The sequence below is a fragment of the Mastomys coucha genome, unplaced genomic scaffold (genome assembly GCF_008632895.1).
Source record: "Mastomys coucha isolate ucsf_1 unplaced genomic scaffold, UCSF_Mcou_1 pScaffold14, whole genome shotgun sequence".
Classification (NCBI taxonomy): domain Eukaryota; kingdom Metazoa; phylum Chordata; class Mammalia; order Rodentia; family Muridae; genus Mastomys; species Mastomys coucha.
Window position 1 is genome coordinate 98,278,296 of NW_022196896.1, and position 22,517 is coordinate 98,300,812.

At 44.0% G+C, this 22,517-nt stretch overlaps 1 protein-coding gene across 1 annotated transcript in view; it reads right to left on the bottom strand.

Annotated features, from left to right (window-relative positions):
- Positions 1-396: 396 nt before the first annotated feature.
- The window catches only part of Pecr (peroxisomal trans-2-enoyl-CoA reductase), a 27,520-nt gene continuing 5,399 nt past the window's right edge, over positions 397-22,517 (bottom strand). The window contains exons 2-8 of the mRNA XM_031367871.1: positions 18,362-18,495; positions 17,402-17,567; positions 13,580-13,661; positions 9,768-9,864; positions 8,777-8,887; positions 2,868-2,979; positions 397-647 (exon numbers count right to left, since the gene is read on the bottom strand). Coding sequence (XP_031223731.1) covers positions 562-647; positions 2,868-2,979; positions 8,777-8,887; positions 9,768-9,864; positions 13,580-13,661; positions 17,402-17,567; positions 18,362-18,495 — 788 coding nt within the window. The 3' untranslated portion in view covers positions 397-561. The remainder of the gene's footprint in view (positions 648-2,867; positions 2,980-8,776; positions 8,888-9,767; positions 9,865-13,579; positions 13,662-17,401; positions 17,568-18,361; positions 18,496-22,517) is intronic.

Consider the following 22,517-nt stretch of genomic DNA (forward strand, 5'->3'; position numbering starts at 1 on the left):
AAAGAAAAGATCTGGGGCTGGTGAGATGGCTCAGCGGGTAAGAGCATCAATTGCTCTTCCAAAGATCCTGAGTTCAAATTCCAGCAACCACATGGTGGCTGGCTCACAACCACTCATAATGAGATCTGACGCCCTCTTCTGGTGCGTCTGAAGTCAGCTACAGTGTACTTAATGTATAACAATAAATAAATCTTTGGGCCTGAATGAGTGGGGCTGACAGGAGCGAGCAGGACGGGTTAACTGGAGCAAGCAGAGGTTCTAAAAATTCAATTCCCAACAACCACATGAAGAGTCACAACCATCTGTAAAACTACAGTGTACTCACATACATAAAATAAATAAATAAAAATTCTTAAAAAAAAAAAGAAATCCTTAAAGTCATTAAAAGAGTACTAGTTTGAACATGAAAATACATTTATTTTAGGAGTAGTTTTTGCAAAGACAAAAACTACTAACATTAAAGTGATTCCGCCCCCAGGCCCCCGAAATCCTAAGCTCGTACAGAACATTCTCAAGGCAATAAAGGCACGCAGGAACAAGATGGGTGGATGCTTCCTTGGCTTAGAGCTTGGCTTTCTTCTTAAGAGATTCCTTTATCCTCTTGACAACAGAAAGGTCCCCAACTCCCACCGGCCAGTTGTCATGATCTGTTTAGGAAGCAGAAAAGTGTTACTTGCCAATCTCTTAAAACCATCGCTCCAGTTTCCACCCAAGCCTCATGGTTTTGTTTGCTGCCTCACTTCTTAGCTCACAGAGGCTAAGGGAAAGAGCTCGCGGGACAGACAGTTTTGCAGAAATCCTTCGATGTGATGCTACTCACTAGCTTTCTCGGCTCAGTCTTCGTGCGCGTAAAGGGGGTAACTTCCGCACCTCCCTCCCACTCCCTGCCTCTGACGACTGGCTACAGGTGGATGTCCATCTTTGTGAGCTGATCCGACTTAAAGCAAGCCTCAGAACTGAGCAAACCATGCTACGATGAAATCCTTCCCTCTCCTTGCTCTTCAGTCAGCTGGATGTGGACAAAGAAAAACATGTGGTCTCAGAGTGGCAGGCTGCAATCCTAGGACCAAGGAAGCCAGCCTGGAAAGGATGGTACCTCACGGAGCAGACACAGGCAGAGGAAAAGGCTCCTAGATGCGTCTCACCTCGTCATGAGCCAATAACTTCCTGGACTGAAAAGTCAAGCCCAAGCCCGGCCACACAGGACCTGACACCAAGTGTACTCTAACATGCCTAGGAAATGCAGTCTTGGATGTTTTTGTTTTGAGGCAGGCTCCCTGGCTGTTCTGGAACTTACTATGTAGAGCAGGCTGGCTTCAAATGCAGAGAGAATCACCTCTCTTTGGGAGTGCTGGGATTAAAGGCTTGAGCCACAAGGACCTCAGTCACAAAGCTAAAAAATGCAATAGAGAGCAGAGCTGAATCAATGTTGCTTAATGGGTTGCACTGTCTTTCTTCAAAAAGGGAAGCCAGCCCACGGTGGCACATGCCCTTAATCCCAGCATTTGAGAGGCAGAGGCAGGCGGGCAGTGAGACCCTGTCTCAAAACACCAAAGCCAAACAAAAACAAAAACAAAACCAACCAACCAAACAAACGAAAAACCAAAACAACCAAACATTCATAGTATTAGGGAGATCACCAAATCCACATAAGAAATCCACAAAGGCCAGGCAGTGGTGGCACACGCCTTTAATCCCAGCACTTGGGAGGCAGAGGCAGGTGGATCTCTGAGTTTGAGGCCAGCCTGGGCTACAGAGTGAGTTCCAGGACAGCCAGGGCTACACAGAGAAACCCTGTCTCGAAAAACAAGAAAAAGGGCTGGAGAACAGCTCAGCAGTTAAGAGCACTGACTGCTCTTCCAAAGGTCCTGAGTTCAAATCCTACATATAACAAATAAAAATCTTAAAAAAAAAAAAAGAGGTCAAATATATTTGTGTTTATATTTTCCCTGAGGCTTTAGGTTTTTTACGTGCATTTTTTTTTTTTTTTTTTTTTTAAAGATCTACACTCTATGCTAACATAGCCCAGGCTGGCATAAAACTTGGTATGTAGCTGAGGATGACCATGAACTTTTGTTCCTTCTGCTTCTACCATCTCGAATACTGGGATTACAGGCAGGCACCACCACTGCTGGTTTTATGGGGTGCTGGGAAATCATTCCCGGGTTTGCATGGTAAAGGATGAGCAACATCCCTGGATACTAGCATGCTTTTAAAAATGTTTATGTTTTATGTATATGTGAATGCCTGCTTATGTCTATGCAACACATGTGTGCCTGGTGGTTACAGAGGCCAAAGGAGGGCATCCACTCCCCCATCTTTTTTTTTTTTTTTTTTGGTTTTTCGAGACAGGGTTTCTCTGTATAGCCCTGGCTGTCCTGGAACTCACTCTGTAGACCAGGCTGGCCTCGAACTCAGAAATCTGCCTGCCTCTGCCTCCCAAGTGCTAGGATTAAAGGTGTGGGCCACCACTGCCCAGCTAAAATAAATCTTTACAAAATACCATTTTATGAATAAAAATTATTGAATATAGAAATTTATCATTTTATGTGCATATTCCAAAGAGAGGACAGTTGGGTTGGACCACCCCTCTTCCATCCATGCCAGCACTTAGAGGGGGAGGAGGGGTAAAGCCCGTAACCCTCTAAGCACAGCCAGCCTTGGCCTCCTTTCTACCTTCTTTGTACTTCGAAGTTTAGATATTTTTTTTGTAGCTGAGAACATTTTCTTTAAAGTCCTATCATAAATATCAACATTTTGTACTTTCTGATTGCCTATAAAAGAAAACCCCACCTCTGAGGCAGTGACTTATGACGTGGAGCACGGACAGGGAAGGGCTTGTGACTCTTTCCTTCCTGGATGCTCACCTGGTATGTTGAAATTGCGAGAGTACAGAGTCTGGCCTCCGTCCACATTGATCAACTGTCCAGTGATAAAGGAAGCTGCAGGGGACAGCAGGAAGCACACCAGAGAGGAGACCTGGGGAAAGAAGAGAATATATCCATACATAGGAGAAAAGGCAAATAAATAAATAAATAAATAAATAAGAGGCTCATCTCCATTCCTGGGAGCCCAAGACTCCTGAATAAGCACATCTCAGACCATAGGACTGCATCATGAATCCTCACGCATGTGCACCACGATTTGACAGCAGAGAGACAGTGTGGACAAAAGTGAAGTCAGGTAACAAGCAGGGCAGATGCGACAAGGTGTGAAGAAGCGGCAGACAGCGGCAGGCAAACAACATGGGATAAGAAGCCACAGGTAAGCATGGCGGTTTCCTGCTTCAACAATTAACTCCCTTCTGAGGCCCCGCTTGTCTGCCACAGCCCTATTAGTCACGGCAGTCACATGCTTCTCCCACCTCAATCCCAGATACAGTTAGTGTGTATGTGTGGCAGTGCGGACATTCTGATGTGTCCAGTCCGTGGCCCTGTCAGGCCCAAAGCAGGCTGTGTGGATCACAGGAGCTTCCCACCAAATGTATGTATGTATATGTGTCTGTATGTAAGTGTGCATGAACACTTGTGAAATTGTTGAGACAAGCAGTCAGGCCTGGCCAAAGTGTGTGTGTGTGTCTGTGTGTGTCTATGTGTGTGCTTGAATTCTCCCTTTCTTCCTCTCTTTTCTCTCTGGCTCACAAAGAGTTAACATACTCCAACCTCTTGCCTGCCCAGCCAGAGGCCCTTGAGCCAGGGAGAAACCAAACCTTTTTTCTTTTTTTTTCTTTTTTCTTTCTTTCTTTCTTTCTTTCTTTCTTCTTTTTTTGGTTTTTCGAGACATGGTTTCTCTGTGTAGCCCTGGCTATCCTGGAACTCACTCTGTAGACCAGGCTGGCCTCGAACTCAGAAATCCACCTGCCTCTGCCTCCCAAGTGCTGGGATTAAAGGCATGCGCCACCACCCCCTTGTCCAAACCTTTTTTCTAATTCCCCTGCTGCTATCAGTTGGAGTCAAATTATCAGAAATCAGCGGCTTTCAACCTTAGAATAGCAAAGAGTTACAAGAAGAGAAAAATTACCAATAGCAAGCAGCTCTTGTCCACGCAACAGCAAAGTGTTCAAGTCAGAAGAATTGCCAAAAGTAAGTGGCTTTCAGAACGCGTGCGCACGCGTGAAAGCTTTACTGATCTTAGACTCGACTCTGCACATAATCAAGCAGAGGCCCGAATTTGTCCCTCGTTCTGCATCTCATAGTAGCTAGGCCAGTAGTTTGCTAAAGTCTGATGGGTGTTCCTTCAGGGGACTTTTAAAAGTCAGAGACATCGTCACTGTGTTGAAATTTTATTCACGGGCCCAAAGCATTGATTGGAAAACTGCTGGAGCCTCAGTATGGGTCATGGCGAAAAGTCAAAACCGGGGCCAGCAAGGCGGCTCAACCAGTAGAGAAGCTTGCAGCCAAGATTGCTGATCTAGATACAATCAGTAGAACTTACATGGAAGGTGAGGACAAACACGGGGACACTGATCTCTGACCACCGCATGCTTGCTCCATCACACAAGTACCTCAAAAATAAATAAATGCTTGGGAGGCAGAGGCAGGCAGATTTCTGAGTTCGAGGCCAGCCTGGTCTACAGAGTGAGTTCCAGGACAGCCAGGGCTACACAGAGAAACCCTGTCTCAAAAAAACCAAAAGAATAAATAAATGTGGTTGGGTTTAAGGACACACGCCTTTAATCCCAGTACTTGGGAGGCAGAGGCAGGTAGATCTCTGTGAGTTTGAGGCCAGCCTGGTCTACCATCTAGGCCAGCCAAAGCTACAAAGTGAGACCCTGTTGCATTTAAAAAAAAAAAAAAAAAAGTTAAAAAGTGTTAAAAAATGTTTTTAAAGAATACGAACTATATTATTAGTGGGGGCACCAGCAGTCATGTTATTCTGGCATAGATAATCATGGGAATGGGTTGAGGTGAGGGCAATCTTTCTAGTGTTCTAGGCGATGAAACAAGACATGATATAGGAAGTGTGCACATGCGTACACACCCAATCACACACCCCAAGAGCTTTTGCTGCCCACTGAAGTCCACTGGCCATCTCAAGAAAAAGAGTATGTGATTAAACTAACTGAACAGCCATCTTAAAGGTGAATTTCTTTTATACTTTTATTTTATGTGCTTGAGTACTTTGCCTACACGTACCTATGTGTACCACAGGCATGACTGGTGCCTGCCGAGGTCAGAAGAGGGTAGCAGATCCTCTGAAACTGGACTTCCATGTGGGTTTGAGCCAGTTCAGCTGGGAGCTGAGCATAAATCTTCCTCTAGAGCAATGTGCTCGCTGAGCCAACTCTCCAACTCCACAAAGATTTAGGATTAAATTGTTTAATTTTTTCTTTTATTTTTGAAATAATATACTTACACCATTCCCCCTTCCCTCCTTCCAAATCTGTCCTTGTTCTCTTTCTAATTTGTGACCCTTTTATTTTATTCATTTTTTTTTTTTTTTTTATTTTGGAGTCAGGGTTCCTTTGTGTAGCCGTGGCCCCTGGCCTGGATCACAGAGCTCCCCCTGCCTCTGCCTCCTGAGTACTGGGGTCATAGGTGCTCACCAACATACCTGGCATGTTTTTTCCCATGTATTCATGAACATTTTCGACAATTTCATATATGTACATAATGAATTTTGGTCACTCTCGCCATTACTGACTCGCATGTCTCCCTTACTTCCACTGAGCCTCCTCCGGGCACATCACCCTCAGCAAGCACCTTTTTATTTAAATAAAGGAAGTGAGGCTAGCAATTCAAACAGATACAGTTGGCACTGTTTGTTTTCAATGACAAAAGTTAAGCTTTCGCCGGGCGTGGTGGCGCACGCCTTTAATCCCAGCACTTGGGAGGCAGAGGCAGGTGGATTTCTGAGTTCGAGGCCAGCCTGGTCTACAGAGTGAGCTCCAGGACAGCCAAGGCTATACAGAGAAACCCTGTCTCGAAAAACCAAAAAAAAAAAAAAAAAAAAAAGTTAAGCTTTCAAGTGGAGACAGAATTTTGGAAAAGCTTGTGCCACCATGCTAAACTTAGATCTAAGCAGTGGGTGGAGACATGAAGAATGTGTTCTTTCAAAATTAGATGAGTTGTGTCAACATTTAGATCCAAATGAGCTTCTAAAGACAATGAGTTATGCTACAAGCTAAATAGTCCGAAGACCCCAATGTGACAAGAAGGCTCAAATAACAGAGCACAGAAAGTTAAGAATAGCACGGCGTCAGGTTCCCACTGATTTTAAGGAAACTGTTGGGTTGGGGTGTAGCTGAGCTGGCGGGGTGCTTCTCTAGCATGCACAAGGCCCAAACACAATCTCCAACATGGCATGGCATGTACCAACATCTCCAGGCATGGCAGCACCAGCCTGTGATGCCAGCACACAGGACACAGAAGCAGGGGGATCAGAAATACAAGTCACTCTCTGTTACAGATCAAATTTGGGACCAGCTCAGATACAGGAAGCCCAGTCTCAAAAACTAACTAACAAAACCAAAATAAATAAACAAACCTTCCCCCCCAACCCTCGATCTCGGTCTTTTGAGACAGAGTTTCTCTGTGTAGCCCTGGCTGTCCTGGAACTCACTCTGTAGACGAGGCTACCTCACACTCAGAGATCCGCCTGCTTCTGTCTCCTGAGTTCTGGGAATAAAGGTGTGTGCCACCACCACTGCCTGGCTCTAATATGATTCTGGTACTCTAACTCACATTAACAAAAAGTCTTCTATCTTAAATAAAATTTAATCATGTTAGCTCCTCATTTCAGATTTCCCTTTCAGTAGGAAAATGTTAACATAACATGGCCCATCAATAGTTATTTGGGGCAGTATCTTCCTTTTATTTGCTTCTTGAGACAGAATCTCACTATGTAGCCCTGGTTGGCCTGAAACTCTCTATGTAGATCAGGCTTAAAGAGATCTGCCTGCCTCTGCCTCCCAGAGTATTGGGATTAAAAGTGTGTGACACCACACCAAGCTAGTATGTTCCAAGTTTTAGCACATAATCTGTGATAGTTCAGGATTTCATGGCTAGAAACAGACTCACTCTCACTAGAGTACAGGACCGAATTCAGAAACCTCTATGGTGGGATCACTTCCCTCACAGAACCATAGGATCTAAATAGAACAGCAGTCTTTTTAAATAAAAAATTCAATACATGTAGGTATGTGTCTCTGGAAAGACACGACAGAACATTAACAAGCTATTTCTAGAAACTAGAACTACATCCCCCCGCCCACTGTCAAGATATCTGTAGCTTTGACTTTGTATGCAAGAGAGATGGTCTAAAGTAACTCTAAAGAGCCAGCTGTCCTAAGGCAACTCCTGACGTGCCTATCAGTGTGTGTGCAGTGCAGCACACACAGGCACACACGTACAGACACACAATGATAATGAATAAAATAAAACCTAGTATTTATCTAAATAAACCCTATCCCATACGTTAAACTCCAAAATTGTATTCAACTTATACATCGATTTAGGGGAAATCTGACTTTTGTTTTAGTTTTTAAAAAACGAGCTTGGAGAGATGACTCAGTAGTTAAAAACATGTTATTGTTCTTGCTAAGAACATGAGTCTGCCTGGAATTCCAGCTCTGGAGGATCTGACGCCTTCTTCTGGCCTCGAGGGGTACTGCACTCATGTGTCTGCCTCCGTGTGCCTATGGCAGGACAGCCTGTGGGAGCTGGGATCAAATCTTTACCTGGTGATGCATCTTACTGACACCTACAACTTTGTAATTTAACTTTAATTTTGTTTTGTTTTTTGTTTGTTTTTTTGAGACATAGTTTCACTAGGTAGCCCTAGGTAGCCTGAAATTTTCTGTGTAGATCAGGCTGGCCTCAACTTTTCAGAGATCTCTTTCTGCTTCTATTTCCTGTGTACTAAGATTAAGGCATAGTTCCAGTAAAAATTGACTTTTAAATAAAACTGAATCAGCCAGGCGGTGATGGTGCACGCCTTTAATCCCAGCACTTGGGAGGCAGAGGCAGGCGGATTTCTGAGTTCGAGGCCAGCCTGGTCTACAGAGTGAGTTCCAGGACAGCCAGGGCTACACAGAGAAACCCTGTCTCGAAAAACCAAAATAAATAAATAAACAAAACTGAATCTCCTAGCAAGGAATATGACATATAGTTATTTTAAAATATTTATTGTTAGTATGTCTGTGTGTGTGTGTGTGTGTGTGTGTGTGTGTGTTAGGAATATACATGTGAATGCAGGTGCTTACAGAGACCAGAGGTGCTGGATCTCCATGAAGTGGGAGCCATCTGATAGAGTTGCTGGGGGTCGAACTCAGGTCCTATGGAAGAGCACTTCCTGCTCATCACTGCAGAACCATCTCTCTAGCCCCACATGTCTTATTTATTCTGGTTTGTTGGTTTTTTTCTTTCATTCCTCAGTAAGAAACTTTTTCTCCCCATCACCACCGTTAGGACTAAGTTTACTCCTCAGGCATTTGAAAAGCTATTGATTTTTAACATATTTCATTCCAATGCGGAACTTCATGAATCTGTCATTATTGGGGCTGCCTGTCCCAACACTGCACGTGATAAAAAAAAGTAGTCGCAAAGACAACAAAAAACATGTCGTCTCTACCTTCACGGCCTTCATTCCTGAGGAAAGCCTGCTGTCAGCGGTCAAAACAACTAACTAGGTCGTTTCCCAGATCCCAAAGCGCAGGATGCATGGTTTGATGACGCTGAAATAATCCTCTCTACTGGTCAGCCAGGCCATGTGCCCAGGGTGCCAAATGTCCAACATTTCTTAAGGTATTCTCATCAGTGCCACCCAGATACATCACCTCCTCAGGGACTCCAACACGCTTAGCCGGGATACTGTCAAAGGCCATCTCAAACAGGGTTTGTCCTAATTCGCCATAGTTGTCAACAGCCGTCTGGGAGTAAATGGTCCCCTATATTACAAAACAAAGCAGGTACGTGAGTAGATGGGGAGAATTAAAATGTCAAGACACCAATTGCTGGGGATATAGGGGGGAGTCGAGTACTTGATCCAGCGTGCTCAAGGCCCTGGGTCCCATCTCTGGAACTCACAGGACAGCAACGAGAAGGCATCAGGGGATATACCGACCAAAGACAAAAGGTGTGTGGCTTAACATCAATATAGAAGATAAACATTTCTAATCAATTTTATTCAAAACTGTCCATGGGGATCCAGCCAACCATTATCGAAAAGCAGACCATTTAAATGATCATTTGTGGGGTTGGGGGGCCTCTCCCCTTTAATAATCAGCTAAGTCTTGGTGGTCTTTTTCATGGAAGACTTGGTTTCTGAGGAGTATGTTTATGTAAGTACTTCAGTGGGGCACCTAACCAGGAACAATGGGCCTGGGGAGGTCAGTTCCTCTTTCTCTGAGCATGCCTGCTTTATCAGGGAAGATGTGCAAAAACAGGATTTTTCTTTTTTTTCTTTCAAAGATTTATTTATTTATTTTATTTTTTTATAAAGATTTATTTATTATTATCCATAAGTACACAATAGCTGTCTTCAGACAGCACCAGAAGAGGGCATCAGATCTCATTACGGGTGGTTGTGAGTCACCATGTGGTTGCTGGGATTTGAACTCAGGACCTTCGGAAGAGCAGTCAGTGCTCTTACCCACTGAGCCATCTCTCCAGCCTTATAATATTACTTTTAACCTATGTTAAAAGTCAACTGTTTACACTCTATTTACATAGGTGTTAGTATATATCACACCAATGACACAATTATCCACAACACAATCTGAATCAGGAGCCGTTTGTCAGCAGATGTCACATAGAACAGTTACCTACAGGAGCAACACAGTTGACCCTTACGCCGCTGCTGGCCCATGCCAAAGCCATGGACTTCGTGAGGCTGTAAACACCTCCTCTTGCAGCTCCACTGTGCCTTTAAAGACACAAACGTTATTGTCATCAGTTTCTGCCAAACATTTTCCCCATCAACTAAGTCGACGAGCATTTAAATGGCTTGAGAACGCCACAAGATTGTTTTTGGTATGAGTCTCTGTTTAAAGAGAGAGCTGGGTCCTTCTCTATCAGAGGCAAGACACAATTATCAAACACAACGTACACTGCCTAAGCTGTGTCTCTCAAAAGCCATGTGCCTGGGCGGAATATATTGATGAACCTTTTATTGCAAAAGATAACAACAGATTGAGGTTTTGTTTCTGTCTCTCTCCACACATGTATGTATATGTGTACACTCAAGCATGTACCACAATGCATGTATGGAGGGCAGACATCAAGTGAGCCATTTCTCTCCTTCCATCATGTGGGCTCAGGATGAAACACAGGTCCTCAGACTTAGTGGCAAGCTCCTTTATCAGCTAATCCGTCTTGCCAGCCCCAAATTGATAATTTTAATGACAAGTATGTTGATATTGTATATACTTTCTTTTTTTTTCTTTTGTTTTTGTTTTGTTTTGTTTTGTTTTTTTGTTGTTGTTTTTTTGAGACAGGGTTTCTCTATGTAGCCCTGGCTGTCCTGGAACTCATTCTGTAGACCAGGCTGAACTCAGAAATCCACCTGTCTCTGCCTCCCAAGTGCTAGGATTAAAGGCGTGTGCCACTACTGCCCGGCTCTTTCATTTTTTTTAAAAAACAGGGTGAAGCTACCAACTTTATGACGACTATTAGGCAAACACACAGAGATGGAAAGTGTCAGTGTTTACTGGGGTTTGGGTCGGAGGAGGGGGAGTGCCTGCTGCCGAGAGAGCTTCTTGGGGGATGACAAAATAGTCTGATAGTGGACAGTGGTGATAGTTGGTAACTTGGAATATACCAAAAATCAGTAAGTTGTATTCTTCCAAGGTATAAATTTGGGGCTGAGGACATAGTGTATTGGCAGAGTACTTGGCTAGCATGCATAAGGTTTCAGGTGTGAGCCCTAGCACCACACGCGCGCGCGTGCACACACACACACACACACACACACACACACACACGCAGTGAATTTCATCTTAATATTGCTATTACTCAAACACAAAAAAGGTCATCAACATGAGTTCTTAGCCTCCTGTGCCAGAAGTCCCTCTAAAGGGAGCATGAAGGAAAGCTGTATTATGTAGCCAGGGAATCTGGCACTAAGTGGTTAGTATACCTGATTGTTTCAAATGAGTTTGCTCAGAACCTGATCCTTATCTTATTTGGAGCATATTATTGAATAACTAATTAAAATATGCTAGAAAGAATACTTAAAAAAAAAAAAAAACCTAACCGTTCTCAGCAATATGAAAAAAACCAGAAGCATCCAAGACTGGTCTGCACACACAAGCAGGCATGGGGAAACCACTGAAAAAGTATCACATGTGTAACTGACATATTGACATTAAAAACTGGCAGTAAAACATCATAACACATGGTACCCAGGTCAAACAGCCTCTGTAAGTTCTAGCTTGTTCTCCCCAAATTTCACTCTCATGGCGTGCCAAGTTGCCTATCAGGACTCTTGGGTGAGCTGGGACAGTCTCAGGTGGCTGGGTCCTCTGGCCACAGCAACTCCGCTCCCTCCCACTAGGCCCAGCACAAAGGAGTTTCAATTTAACCTTCCTCTGTGACCTCCAGGTCTACTCAGGCATTTCCTAGTGCTTTCATGAAAAGCTGCACTCTGCCGTCTGCACTACATGTGTCATGAACACACAGGACTGCACAGAGCTTAACAAGAGATGGAGAACGCCACGCTTCTGAAGGCATAGCTCGTAAGTGTGTCTGTGAAGATGAGAGACTTCACTAGCGTTCCCTGTGGGAAGGGGAGGGAGGTAGGGAGACCTGCCCTGAAGGTGGGCAGCGTCATCCCAAGAGGGGAGAATGAAGGACAAGGGAGAAGCTAGCTGAGTACCAGCGTCTTCTGTTCTGTTTCCTGGCTCACTGTAATGGATGTGAGTCCTCTGAAACTGGGAGCCCAAACAAATCCTTCCCCCTCTAAGCTGACTCTGCCAGGAACTGTAGTTAGAGAGACAAAGAGTAACTGAATACTCTGCACAACTGAAGGAATCCTAGATAATACAGGAAGCTAGAATGTTATTAAAATTTCCATAGAAGAGGTCAACTTGTTACTAGTTAGAACTACAATCCCTCAGGAATTGTGTGTGTGTGTGTGTGTGTGTGTGTGTGTGTGCGTGTATGTGTGTTTCAGAAACTCAAAGAGTTTCTGTTATGAGTCACAATTTAGCAGTCCTAAAATTAAACAGGTATACTCATGGCATTCAAATCTAAATGAGTCCAGATCTATTTGATTTTCATAATTTAACAAATAAGCTATTTCCCACAGCGACAGCTAGATTTGCAACATCTCGATTACTTGGCAGGAAGGATACAGGACCTCCAGGTAATATGAATTTCAGGTAAATGACAAACATGTACACCTCCACGGAACCTCAAGCCCACTGCCAGTGACACACCATCTCCCAAGGCCATGCCCACTCCAAAGAGGCCACAACTCCTAATTCTTCCCAAAAGGTTCCACTAACTAGGATGAAGCATGCGAACGTATGAGTCTATGGGAGCCATTTTCATTCCAACCACTGTATATGGCAACCTTAATCTGAATGGGCATTACTAGCAACTAGGGAAAAGGCTTACTAGGTACAGTGCTTGCTGCATGAGCTTGAGAACGTGCATGCTTGTAATTCCAGCAAGGGGGAGACAGAGACAGGAGGATCCCTGGGATTCACTGGCCAGCCATTCTAGCCAAATCAGAAAGCCATGGTTCAGTGAGGAACTCTGGTCTCAAAAAAATAAGGTGGAAAGGGATTGGTGAAGACACCTGATGTTGACCTCTGGCCTCCACCATATACAATTGTTTTTTATAGAGTTCAAATAAAAGGAACTGGGGTGTGGGGTGAATATGATCAAAATACATAGTGTCTTTTTTTTTTTTTTAAAGATTTATTTATTATTATACATAAGTACACGGTAGCTGTCTTCAGACAGCACCTGAAGAGGGCGTCAGATCTCATTACAGGCGGTTGTGAGCCACCATGTGGTTGCTGGGATTTGAACTCAGGACCTTTGGAAGAGCAGTCAGTGCTTCTACCAGCTGAGCCATCTCACTAGCCCAACACATAGTGTCTTAGTTAGGGATTCACTGCTGTGAAAAGACACCATGACCAAGGCAAGTCTTATAAGTACGTTTAATTGGAGCTGGCTTACGGGTTCAGAGTTTTAGTCCATTATCATCATGGTGGGAAGCATGGCAGTGTCCAGAGACACAGTGCTGGAGGAGTTGAAAGTTCTACATCTTGACCTAAAGATCAAGTTTCTCTTTTCCTCATTGGGCAAAGCTTGAGCATAGGACTGCAAAGCTCACTCCCCAACCCCCACTCCTACAGTGATGCATTTACTCCAACAAGGCCACACCTCCTAAAAGCATCACTTCCTGTGGCCAGGCATTCAAACACGTGAGTCTGTGGGGGCCAAACCCATTCAAACCACCATGCACACTGTATGAAAACTGGCAAGAATTAATAAAATCATTGTTTAGAAAGGAAATTATTGGGGTTACAATTTATTAAAGAGGTGAATCATTGCTTATTTAGCCCCTCCCCCAATTCAGAGAACAAAATCTAAAGACACAGAAAGAAAAAAATATAGAAAATACTTACGCGGCTGTTGGAAACCCATTATGAAGAAGGAGAATGATGTTGACAATAGACCCTCCGTGCTGTTTCATCCAGGAATTGTAAACTGTACAACGCAGACAGACAACAACCATATTAAACAGTGTTTTCCTTTGTCATATCCTACTCCAGCATACGTTTGCAGTCTTCTATTTTAATTTAGTATTTGTCATTGGGATGAGGCCTCATGTAGCCCAGGATGATCCCAATTACTGTATAGTGAGAAGCTAATTTAATAAACCACAAGGTAAAACTGAAAAAGGTCAATGAAAGCTACAAAATAAGCTTGAAAAAAAACCTTCCCTAAACAAATAATCTAGATGAAAAATTACTGGAATGTTGACTTAATTAAAATGGCATCAGCCATAAAGTATCTAGTACAACCTCAATTTAAAAAGAAAAATTTTAGCCAGGCGGTGGTGGTGCACGCCTTTAATCCCAGCACTTGGGAGGCAGAGGCAGGCGGATTTCTGAGTTCGAGGCCAGCCTGGTCTACAGAGTGAGTTCCAGGACAGCCAGGGATATACAGAAAAACCCTGTCTCGAAAAACCAAAAAAAAGAAAAATTTTGAGACAAGTTTTTTTTTTTTACGAATCCCAGGTTAACCTAGAATTCCCTAGGTAGTTGAGGATGACCCTGAACTGCTATTGTTCCTGGCTTTCTACCTTCCAAGTGATGTGGTCACAGTTGTCCACCACCATGTTTGGCTTACAGAGTGGCAAGGATAGAACCTAGGGCCTCTTAGGCACTCTGCCAACTGAGCTACATCTCCATCCCTAAGCTGAATTTTAAAATGTGAGGTTTATATATTAAAAAACACAAACATTTACCAAATGATTTAAAACAAAGTCCATCAATTAAAGACATGGGGTAGCCGGGCAGTGGTAGTGAACATTTTTAATCCTAGCACTAAGGAAGGAAAGAGAGAAAGAACATGAAGTTGGGTGGGTAGGGAGGAGCTGGGGGTCACAGGAAGAAATAACATGGCTGACTTATAATGTATGAAAAAAGTTTTAAAAAATAGTAAGAGGGAGGCGGTAGTGGTGCATGCCTTTCATCCCAGCACTTGGGAGGCAGAGGCAGGCGGATTTCTGAGTTTGAGGCCAGCCTGGTCTACGAGAGAGTTTCAGGACAGCCAGGACTACACAGAGAAACCCTGTCTCGGGAGGAAAAAAAACTACACAAAGCCACTGGATTTTAGCATAAAGAGGATATTAAGTCGGTGTAAGTTACTCTAAACAGACTCCACCTCTGGCTAAGTGCCATGTCTTAGCTCCGATGGCTTCATGCTTTCCACAACTCTCTGGTGCTTTCCCAGGCTCAGATGTGGGCAGTTCTTCAGTCTTTGAAATAACAAAGAGACCATAGAGAGCAAATGGACAAGGAAGAAAGAGGTAGAAGAATGGCTGGCAGAAACAACTTGGGAAGGTTACAAGCATCTATCAGTGTGAGGAGACAAAGTAACTATAAAGTCAAGCGACTGGGAACAAGCAGGAAAGAGTTGGGTTTTCAGTGTACAAATGGGGTTAAGTCTTTTTTTTTCTTTCTAATTTAGTTCAGTCCTAAAGGGGATTGCTTTTTTCTTCTGTCTTATAAGGTACACACCACTAGGAACATTTAGTGAATGCACTGGTCTAGTTATTTGAAAAGATTCCCTTCTCTGTAGTTATTCCATCAAGTGAGCAAACATTTACATTTAATTGTACAGTGATTTCTTTTGTTGTTTTTGTTTTGTTTTTTAGAGACAAGGTTTCTCTGTGTAGCCCTGGCTATCCTGGAACTTAATCTGTAGACCATGTTGGCCTTGAACTCAGAGATCTGCTTGCCTCTGCCTCCAGAGTGCTGGGATTAAAGGAGTTTACCACTACCACCTAACTGTACATGTGTTTTTTGTTTGGTTTTGGTTTTGGTTTTTCGAGACAGGGTTTTCAAGCCAAGCATTGTTGCATAGACCCGTAATGGGAGGCTGAGGTTAGCCTGGGCTACACAGTGAGATTCTGCTTCAATAAGATAAGATAAATATGCTGTTTTTCTGAGGGGCTGGAGAGATGGCTCAGTGGTTAAGTCCCAGCAGTCCTAGATTCAATTCCCAGAAACCACATGGTGGCTCACAACCATCTGTAATGAGGTCTGATGCTCTCTTCTGGCATGCAGGTATACATGCAGATAGAGCACTCATATATATTAAATAATTAAATTAAATCTTTTGTTGTTGTTGTTGTTTTGTTTTTTGTTTTTTCTGGAGACAGGGTTTCTCTGTGTAGCCCTGGCTGTCCTGGAACTCACTCTGTAGACCAGTCTGGCCTCGAACTCAGAAATCTGCCTGCCTCTGCCTCCCAAGTACTGGAACTAAAGGCTTGCGCCACCACTGCCCAGCTATACATGTGGTTTTTAAGGATTGTCTTCTTTTCAGCTTCATTTAGACAATTATCTAACCTATTCACAAAAATCTTTATTATTTATTTATTTATTTATTTATTTATTTGGTTTTTCAAGACAGGGTTTCTCTGTGTAGCCCTGGCTGTCCTGGAACTCACTCTGTAGACCAGGCTGGCCTCGAACTCAGAAATCCCCCTGCCTCTGCCTTCCAAGTGCTGGGATTAAAGGTGCACAAAAATCTTAGTAAGTGATAAAATTTAGTGAGAATCAACAATAATAAAACAACCTTCTGGCCAAGTATGGTGTGAAGGTGGAACTCTCTCTAAGTTTGAGGCCAGCCTGGTTTACAGAGCAAGATACAGGACAGCCAGGACTACACAGAGAAACCCTGTCTTGAAAAACCAACAAATCAAAACAAACAAACAAAAAATTCTGCCCCCCCCCCAGAAAAAACAAAACAACAGAAAAAGCATACCTTCGATACAGTATTCCAGATATAATTACACAGAAAGTATACATTCCCAAAAGGTAAGGTTCTTCTCAGAAAAAAATTAATCTAAATTTAATCTTCAACAGGACAGGAGACATTGTGTAAATTAATGTCAGGCCGTCTTAACATTGATTTCTTACAGAAACAACATTAACTCTTAGAAAATAAAAAGGCATGGATCTTTGACAAAGCTTCAGATCAAAAGGAGGCACAGGGTCAGGGGTATGGTTCGGTGGGTAAGCACCAACCGCTTTTTCAGAGGTTCCAGGTTCTGTTCCCAGTACCCACATGGTGGCTCATATCTACCCTAAAGTGCAGTTGCGGGGATCTGATACCTAGTCTCCCATCTTCAGTCGACTATGCACCATGCATATGCTCAGGCATGAGTACATGTTACAAAAATAAAAAGAAATAAATCTTTAAAGAGACACAGCCAGCTGGGTGGTGGTACACGTCTTTGATCCTAGCTCTTGGGAGACAGTGGCAGGTGCATCTCTGATTTCCAGGTCACCCTGTTCTACACAGTGAGTTCCAGAACAGCCAAGGGCTACACAGAGAAACTCTGTCTCAAAAAACAAGGGAGAGGCCAGGCAGTAGCGGTGCATGCCTTTAATCCCAGCACTTGGGAGGCAGAGGCAGGTGGATTTCTGAGTTCAAGGCCAGTCTGGTCTACAGAGTGAGTTCCAGGACAGCCAGAGCTATACAGAGAAACCCTGTCTCAAAAAAATCAAAAATAAAAAAAAAAAAAAATAGAGAGAGAGAGAGAGACAGAGAGACAGAGAGAGAAAGAGACCACAAATACAAGATAGTAATTTTGTTAAGATAGGAAATAAACGTTATTGATGTAGGCTTGTGAGTCCCTAACAGCTCCTCTTCCAGCCTTCCCTGTGATTTCTCACTAAAGACATGTTGGGGTTTTGTGCTATCGAGACACCTGCCTGCTTTACACATGTAGAAGGTGCCTGTCAGGTTGGTTTCGATCACAGCATTCCATCCCTTTGCAGTGATGTCTTCGACAGGAGCCAAGAACTGGCCTCCTCCATTGTTTACCAAGAAGTTGATCTTGCCATATTTAGCTAAGGTAGATTTGACCAAATCATTCACCTAAAATAAACATCAAAAGGGAAAGTTTAATAGCTAGCCTGCTACATGGCCCAGGTTTAGAAATACAGTTTGTAGACTCCTATGTAATGCATATTCACTCTAAAGAGGACAAGCCGAACACATAAAGCCACCACCGAGTAAAGCCCCATGCCCCACAGTGCGATCTTACCACTGTACCATACTCATAAATCAGAAGCCAAAATTCTAATTTTGATGGCAAGGTACACTGGAGGGTATGGGTAAGCCCTAAGTGCCCAACCAGCCTCAGTATCATTCTTTTCTAAGTACCGACTTTAAATAAAATTGATGAAGCCAGGTCAAAATGAACACTAAGAAATGCCTTAAAGCAATGTTTATCAAAATGGGGTTTATAACCTCTTTGCGGAGGGATGGTCCAGCAACCCTTTCACGGGATCCCATATCAGCTATTCTGCATATTCATATTAGGATTGATAACAGTAGGAAAATTACAGCTCTGCAGTGGCAATGAAAATAATTTTATAGTTGGGGGGGTCACCATAACATGAGGAACTGTATTAGGGAGTCGCCGGATTACAAGGTTGAAAACCACTTAAAGAGTCTCTAGCTGAGAGTACATTCTTGCTTAACTCCCCTTTCTTGCTTTACCACCCCCTTCTTCTGAGGTCACCAGCTCAGTAAGTCAGGAGCACAGACATCTCTCCTTATAGTCTCAGCCTTCTAGTGAGCCTCATCACCTTGGAGTACAGCGGGGGTCAGGAACCACTTCTGCCAAGAACACTGGGTAAGTCCACCGTGCCGCCTCCATGTCTTACCTCTTCTTCTTTCCTGATGTTGCACTGTATGGCGGTGACTTGAGCGCTGCTGGAGGGAGGCAGAGAGGCTCTCAGTTCATCCGCGGCAGCGGTTAGTCTGTCCAGGTTCCGGGAAGCAATGACCACGTTACAGCCTAAGGAGAAAATAGCCAGAGAGAAAAAAGAAAGTAAGCTTCCAAGAGCTGTCCGGATTAAGGGGCTCGGTGGTTAGCTGCTCTTCCAGAAGACCCCGGTTCAAAAGCCAGCACAGCTCATAGCTCTCTGTAACTCTAGTTACAGGGGATCTGTCGCCCCCTTCTGGTCTCCAGAGGCACCAAGCACACACATGATAAGCAGACCTTACTTATACAGGTAAAATATGCATTAAAATAAATAAATATAAAGCTCTCCAGGGGCTGGAGAGATGGCTCAGTGGTTAAGAGCACCAACCGCTCTTATGAAGGTCTCGAGTTCAATTCCCAGCAACTACATGGTGGCTTACAACCATCCATCCATAACAAGATCTGACTCCCTCTTCTGGAGTGTCTGAAGACAGCTACAGTGTACTTACATATAATAAATAAATAAATCTTTAAAAAAAAAAAAAGCTGTCCAAACTACAGAAACTATTTTGTGTATTCTTGAAAAAGACGGGGGTGGAAGAGGAATTAGGCTGATCTTGGATATGTTGAAGCAATAGGAACTGAAATGACTAAGAAGTAGACCACACACACACACACACACACACACACACAGAGGGCGGGAAGGGACAACTGTTTTGAAATACTGAATATCAAGTGCCATGGGACTAAAAAGGAATAGCCACCTCTGAGAGCATGCCAGTCCAAGAAAGGACCTATGAACAAAACCTTATTACTGTGAGACAAGGAGTTAGATAGGGAGAGGTGCCAAGACTAGGCAATAAAAGTGGTGAACTTGAGCTGGCTTCTCACCCTCCTGACTTGAGATACCAGTCTGGCAGCTTAAAACAAAGGCCTTGTGGGCCTCTTCTCCTGCTGGAAGGGCCTAGCTGATGGACTGCCTCAACAAGTTCAAGGTAGGATCAGGACGAGTTACTCGATAGTTGTGGGCCAGTCAGCCATCTTCTAACTTAGGGGAGGAACCCTTGCCAGAGACTTAAAAATTCTCAGCCCGAGACTCTCCTCCTAGCTGCCTAAGAAGCCAGTCTTCTCCTGTTTGCCTTCAGAACAAGATGTAGAACTCTCAGCTCCTCCTGCACCATGCCTGCCTGGATGCCGCCATTCTCAACATGATGATAATGGACTGAACCTCCGAACCATCACTCAGGACTGTCTGCAGCGGATTGCGGACAGTGACACGCTGCCTATCCAAAAAGGTAACGACGTCCGTCCTCTGTATCTGCTTAGGATTCACTCCAGCGTGAATCCTGGATGCTTGAACGTACACATTTGTTCCATGGCTTCTCAGCTTTAAAAGAGGAAATGCCTTGGAGGAGAAAGAGAACAAAATAGTGGCGAGGCAAACAGGCTATTTCCTCATGTGCAGCCAGGTTCTATACATGGGCCCCATCTTTGCCATGGGTCATGTCATCCAGAGGAAGAAAGTACACGCCTTTGGGGATGAGCTGAGCCTGGTGACTCTGATCCGATGCATCCAGAATATGCCAAAAACACTGCCCAACAATTCCTGCTACTCAGCTGGCATCGAAAGGCTGGAAGGAGGAGACGAGATTCAGCTTGCAATACTTCGGGAGAATGCCCAGGTTTCACGGAATGGAGACGACACCTTCTTTGGTGCTCTAAACCGCTGTGACCCGCTTGCTGGGGTGTGTGACCCCTTCCTCCTCCTCTCTGTACCTCCGAGAGAGAAACACGACTGGAGATACTAAAAGAAGGGGGAGAGTCATCCTGTGAGCTGTCGAATCTGGTCCAAAGCAGGAAGTATGACAGCCACAACCAAAGTGTGTCACGTGAGTCACGAGAAAGGGAGCCCTCACCCAGAAAGGCGGGGCCCGGAAGGCTGTGTCTCCAGTCGGATGCTAACATGCACCGCAACCTTGCTTTTCGCCTTGGGAGACACACGTTCCACATGCAGGGAGACTTCCTTGTTTCGTGATTCGCCATGAGAAGAGGGCCCACATCTGCAGGTCGCTGAAGCATTCGCGCCAAGTCTCAGGATCTACCCTCCCTTCTCATGCTAAGTACACGCTCCAGATTATACTGTGGAATATTATGGAAAGGGTTTTTTTGTTTGTTTGGGTTTTTTTGTTTTTAAATCTAGGAGTCTTGAACTGGCAATAGACAGAAATACTTATAAATTCAAGTGTAAAATAAACTTAACTTTAGGTAAAAAACAAGCCTGGCGGTGGTGGTGCATGCCTTTAAGCCTAGCACTTGGGAGGCAGAGGCAGGTGGATTTCTGAGTTCGAGGCCAGCCTGGTCTACAGAGTGAGTTCCAGGACAGCCAGGGCTACACAGAGAAACCCTGTCTTGAAGAAGAAAAAAGAAAAGAAAAGAAAAGAAAAGGTAAAAAACAAAAAATAAACTCCTCAGCCTTCCAGAAGAGACTGGAGTTTTTGCTTCCCTGTGCCCTCATTCAGCTTTGCAGAGTTTTTTTCTCCGTGTGTCTGAGATGAGATATGAAGAGATTTTTACAGTTTTGCTTGAACTTCATTCAAACCAGCGCAGATCTGTGCATGGGAGGACAGGACCAGGCTGGGAAAGAACCCTTTAAAATGAGCCAGGGAAGGAACCCAACATTCAGGACCAGGAGTAGATAATCTGTTGACCCCACTCCCCCAAAATCTTTCACTGGGTAGAGTGTAGCTTTGGCAGTGAAGTGGCAGTAGTCAGAGATGAAAGGCTTCCAGGACCAACTCTTAATTTTAAGGCACTCTTTGGAAGTATCAAACTAATTTTAAGTAACTGAGCTGCATCCCAGTGTGGCTCAAAGGTGGAGAGGGGGAGTTGAAAAATATTGATTTTTTTTTAAAGATTTATTTATTTATTTTATGTATATGAGTATACACTGTAGCTGTACAGATAGTTGTGAGCTTTCATCTGGTTGTTGGGAATTGACTTTTAGGACCTCTGCTCGCTCTGGTAATCCCTGCTTGCTCCAGTAGACCCCACTTGCTCAGTCCTTGCTCACTCTGGCCCAAAGATTTATTTACTCTTATACATAAGTACACTGTAGCTGTCTTCAGATGCACCAGAAGAGGGCATCAGATCTCATTACGGATGGTTGTGAGCCACCATGTGGTTGCTGGGATTTGAATTCAGGACCTTTAGAAGAGCAGGCAGTGCTCTTCCCTGCTGAGCCATCTCACCAGTCCTGAAAAAATATTTATAAGATTATAAATATAACAAGGCTCAAATCAATCAACATCCAGCAAAAACCTTGGGCCCGCATAGGAGGAAGAAAATAATAACCCATACCAAGAGATGTCATCTAATAGAAACCATCCTGGAAGTGACATTGATGGGGCTGGAGAGATAGCACAAGGGTTAAGAGTGCTTGCTGTTCTTTTATAGGACCCAAGTTCAGTTCCCAGCACTTGTGCTGGGTGGCTTACAACCACCTGCAACTTTAGCTCCAAGGGATCTGATGCTCTTTTCCAGCCTCTAAGGGTACCTGCACTCACATGCATCCCCCCCCCCACATATATACATATACAGGATTAAAAGTAAAAATAAATCTAAAAATAAAATACTACAGTTAGAGAAAAACAATGCATGACACCCAGATTGACAATAACGACAGATGACGTCTTTGAGAGCAGAGTGAGGCAGAAGACAGAGGAATACCGCAAAAGCAAAGTCACTGCAAACGTCCTCTCAAGAATGATAGCAAAAGCCACGCATACAAAACGAGAAGAATTTATCAGAGCAGACCTGCACTGCATTAATAAAAAAAAAAAATCGCCAATCTAAAGAAGTCCTTCAAGCAGAAGAAAAATGGCATCAGAAGGAGAGCTAAGTCCTCCCAAACGCAGAGTCAGAGGGTGGGAAAGAGCAGTGGAGACGAGACAGTGCCTTCTGGACCTGAGGCGACTGTGACAGCCAAGAACTCACTGTACCTGTGGTTGCCCTAAGCAGACTTGAGTAAGACTGGGACCAGCATCATGTTCTCAAAGGTGGAAGAGGTGCTCGTGAGGCCCTGAGAGTAATTTTCTTCTGTTGCTCATGCGTTAAAA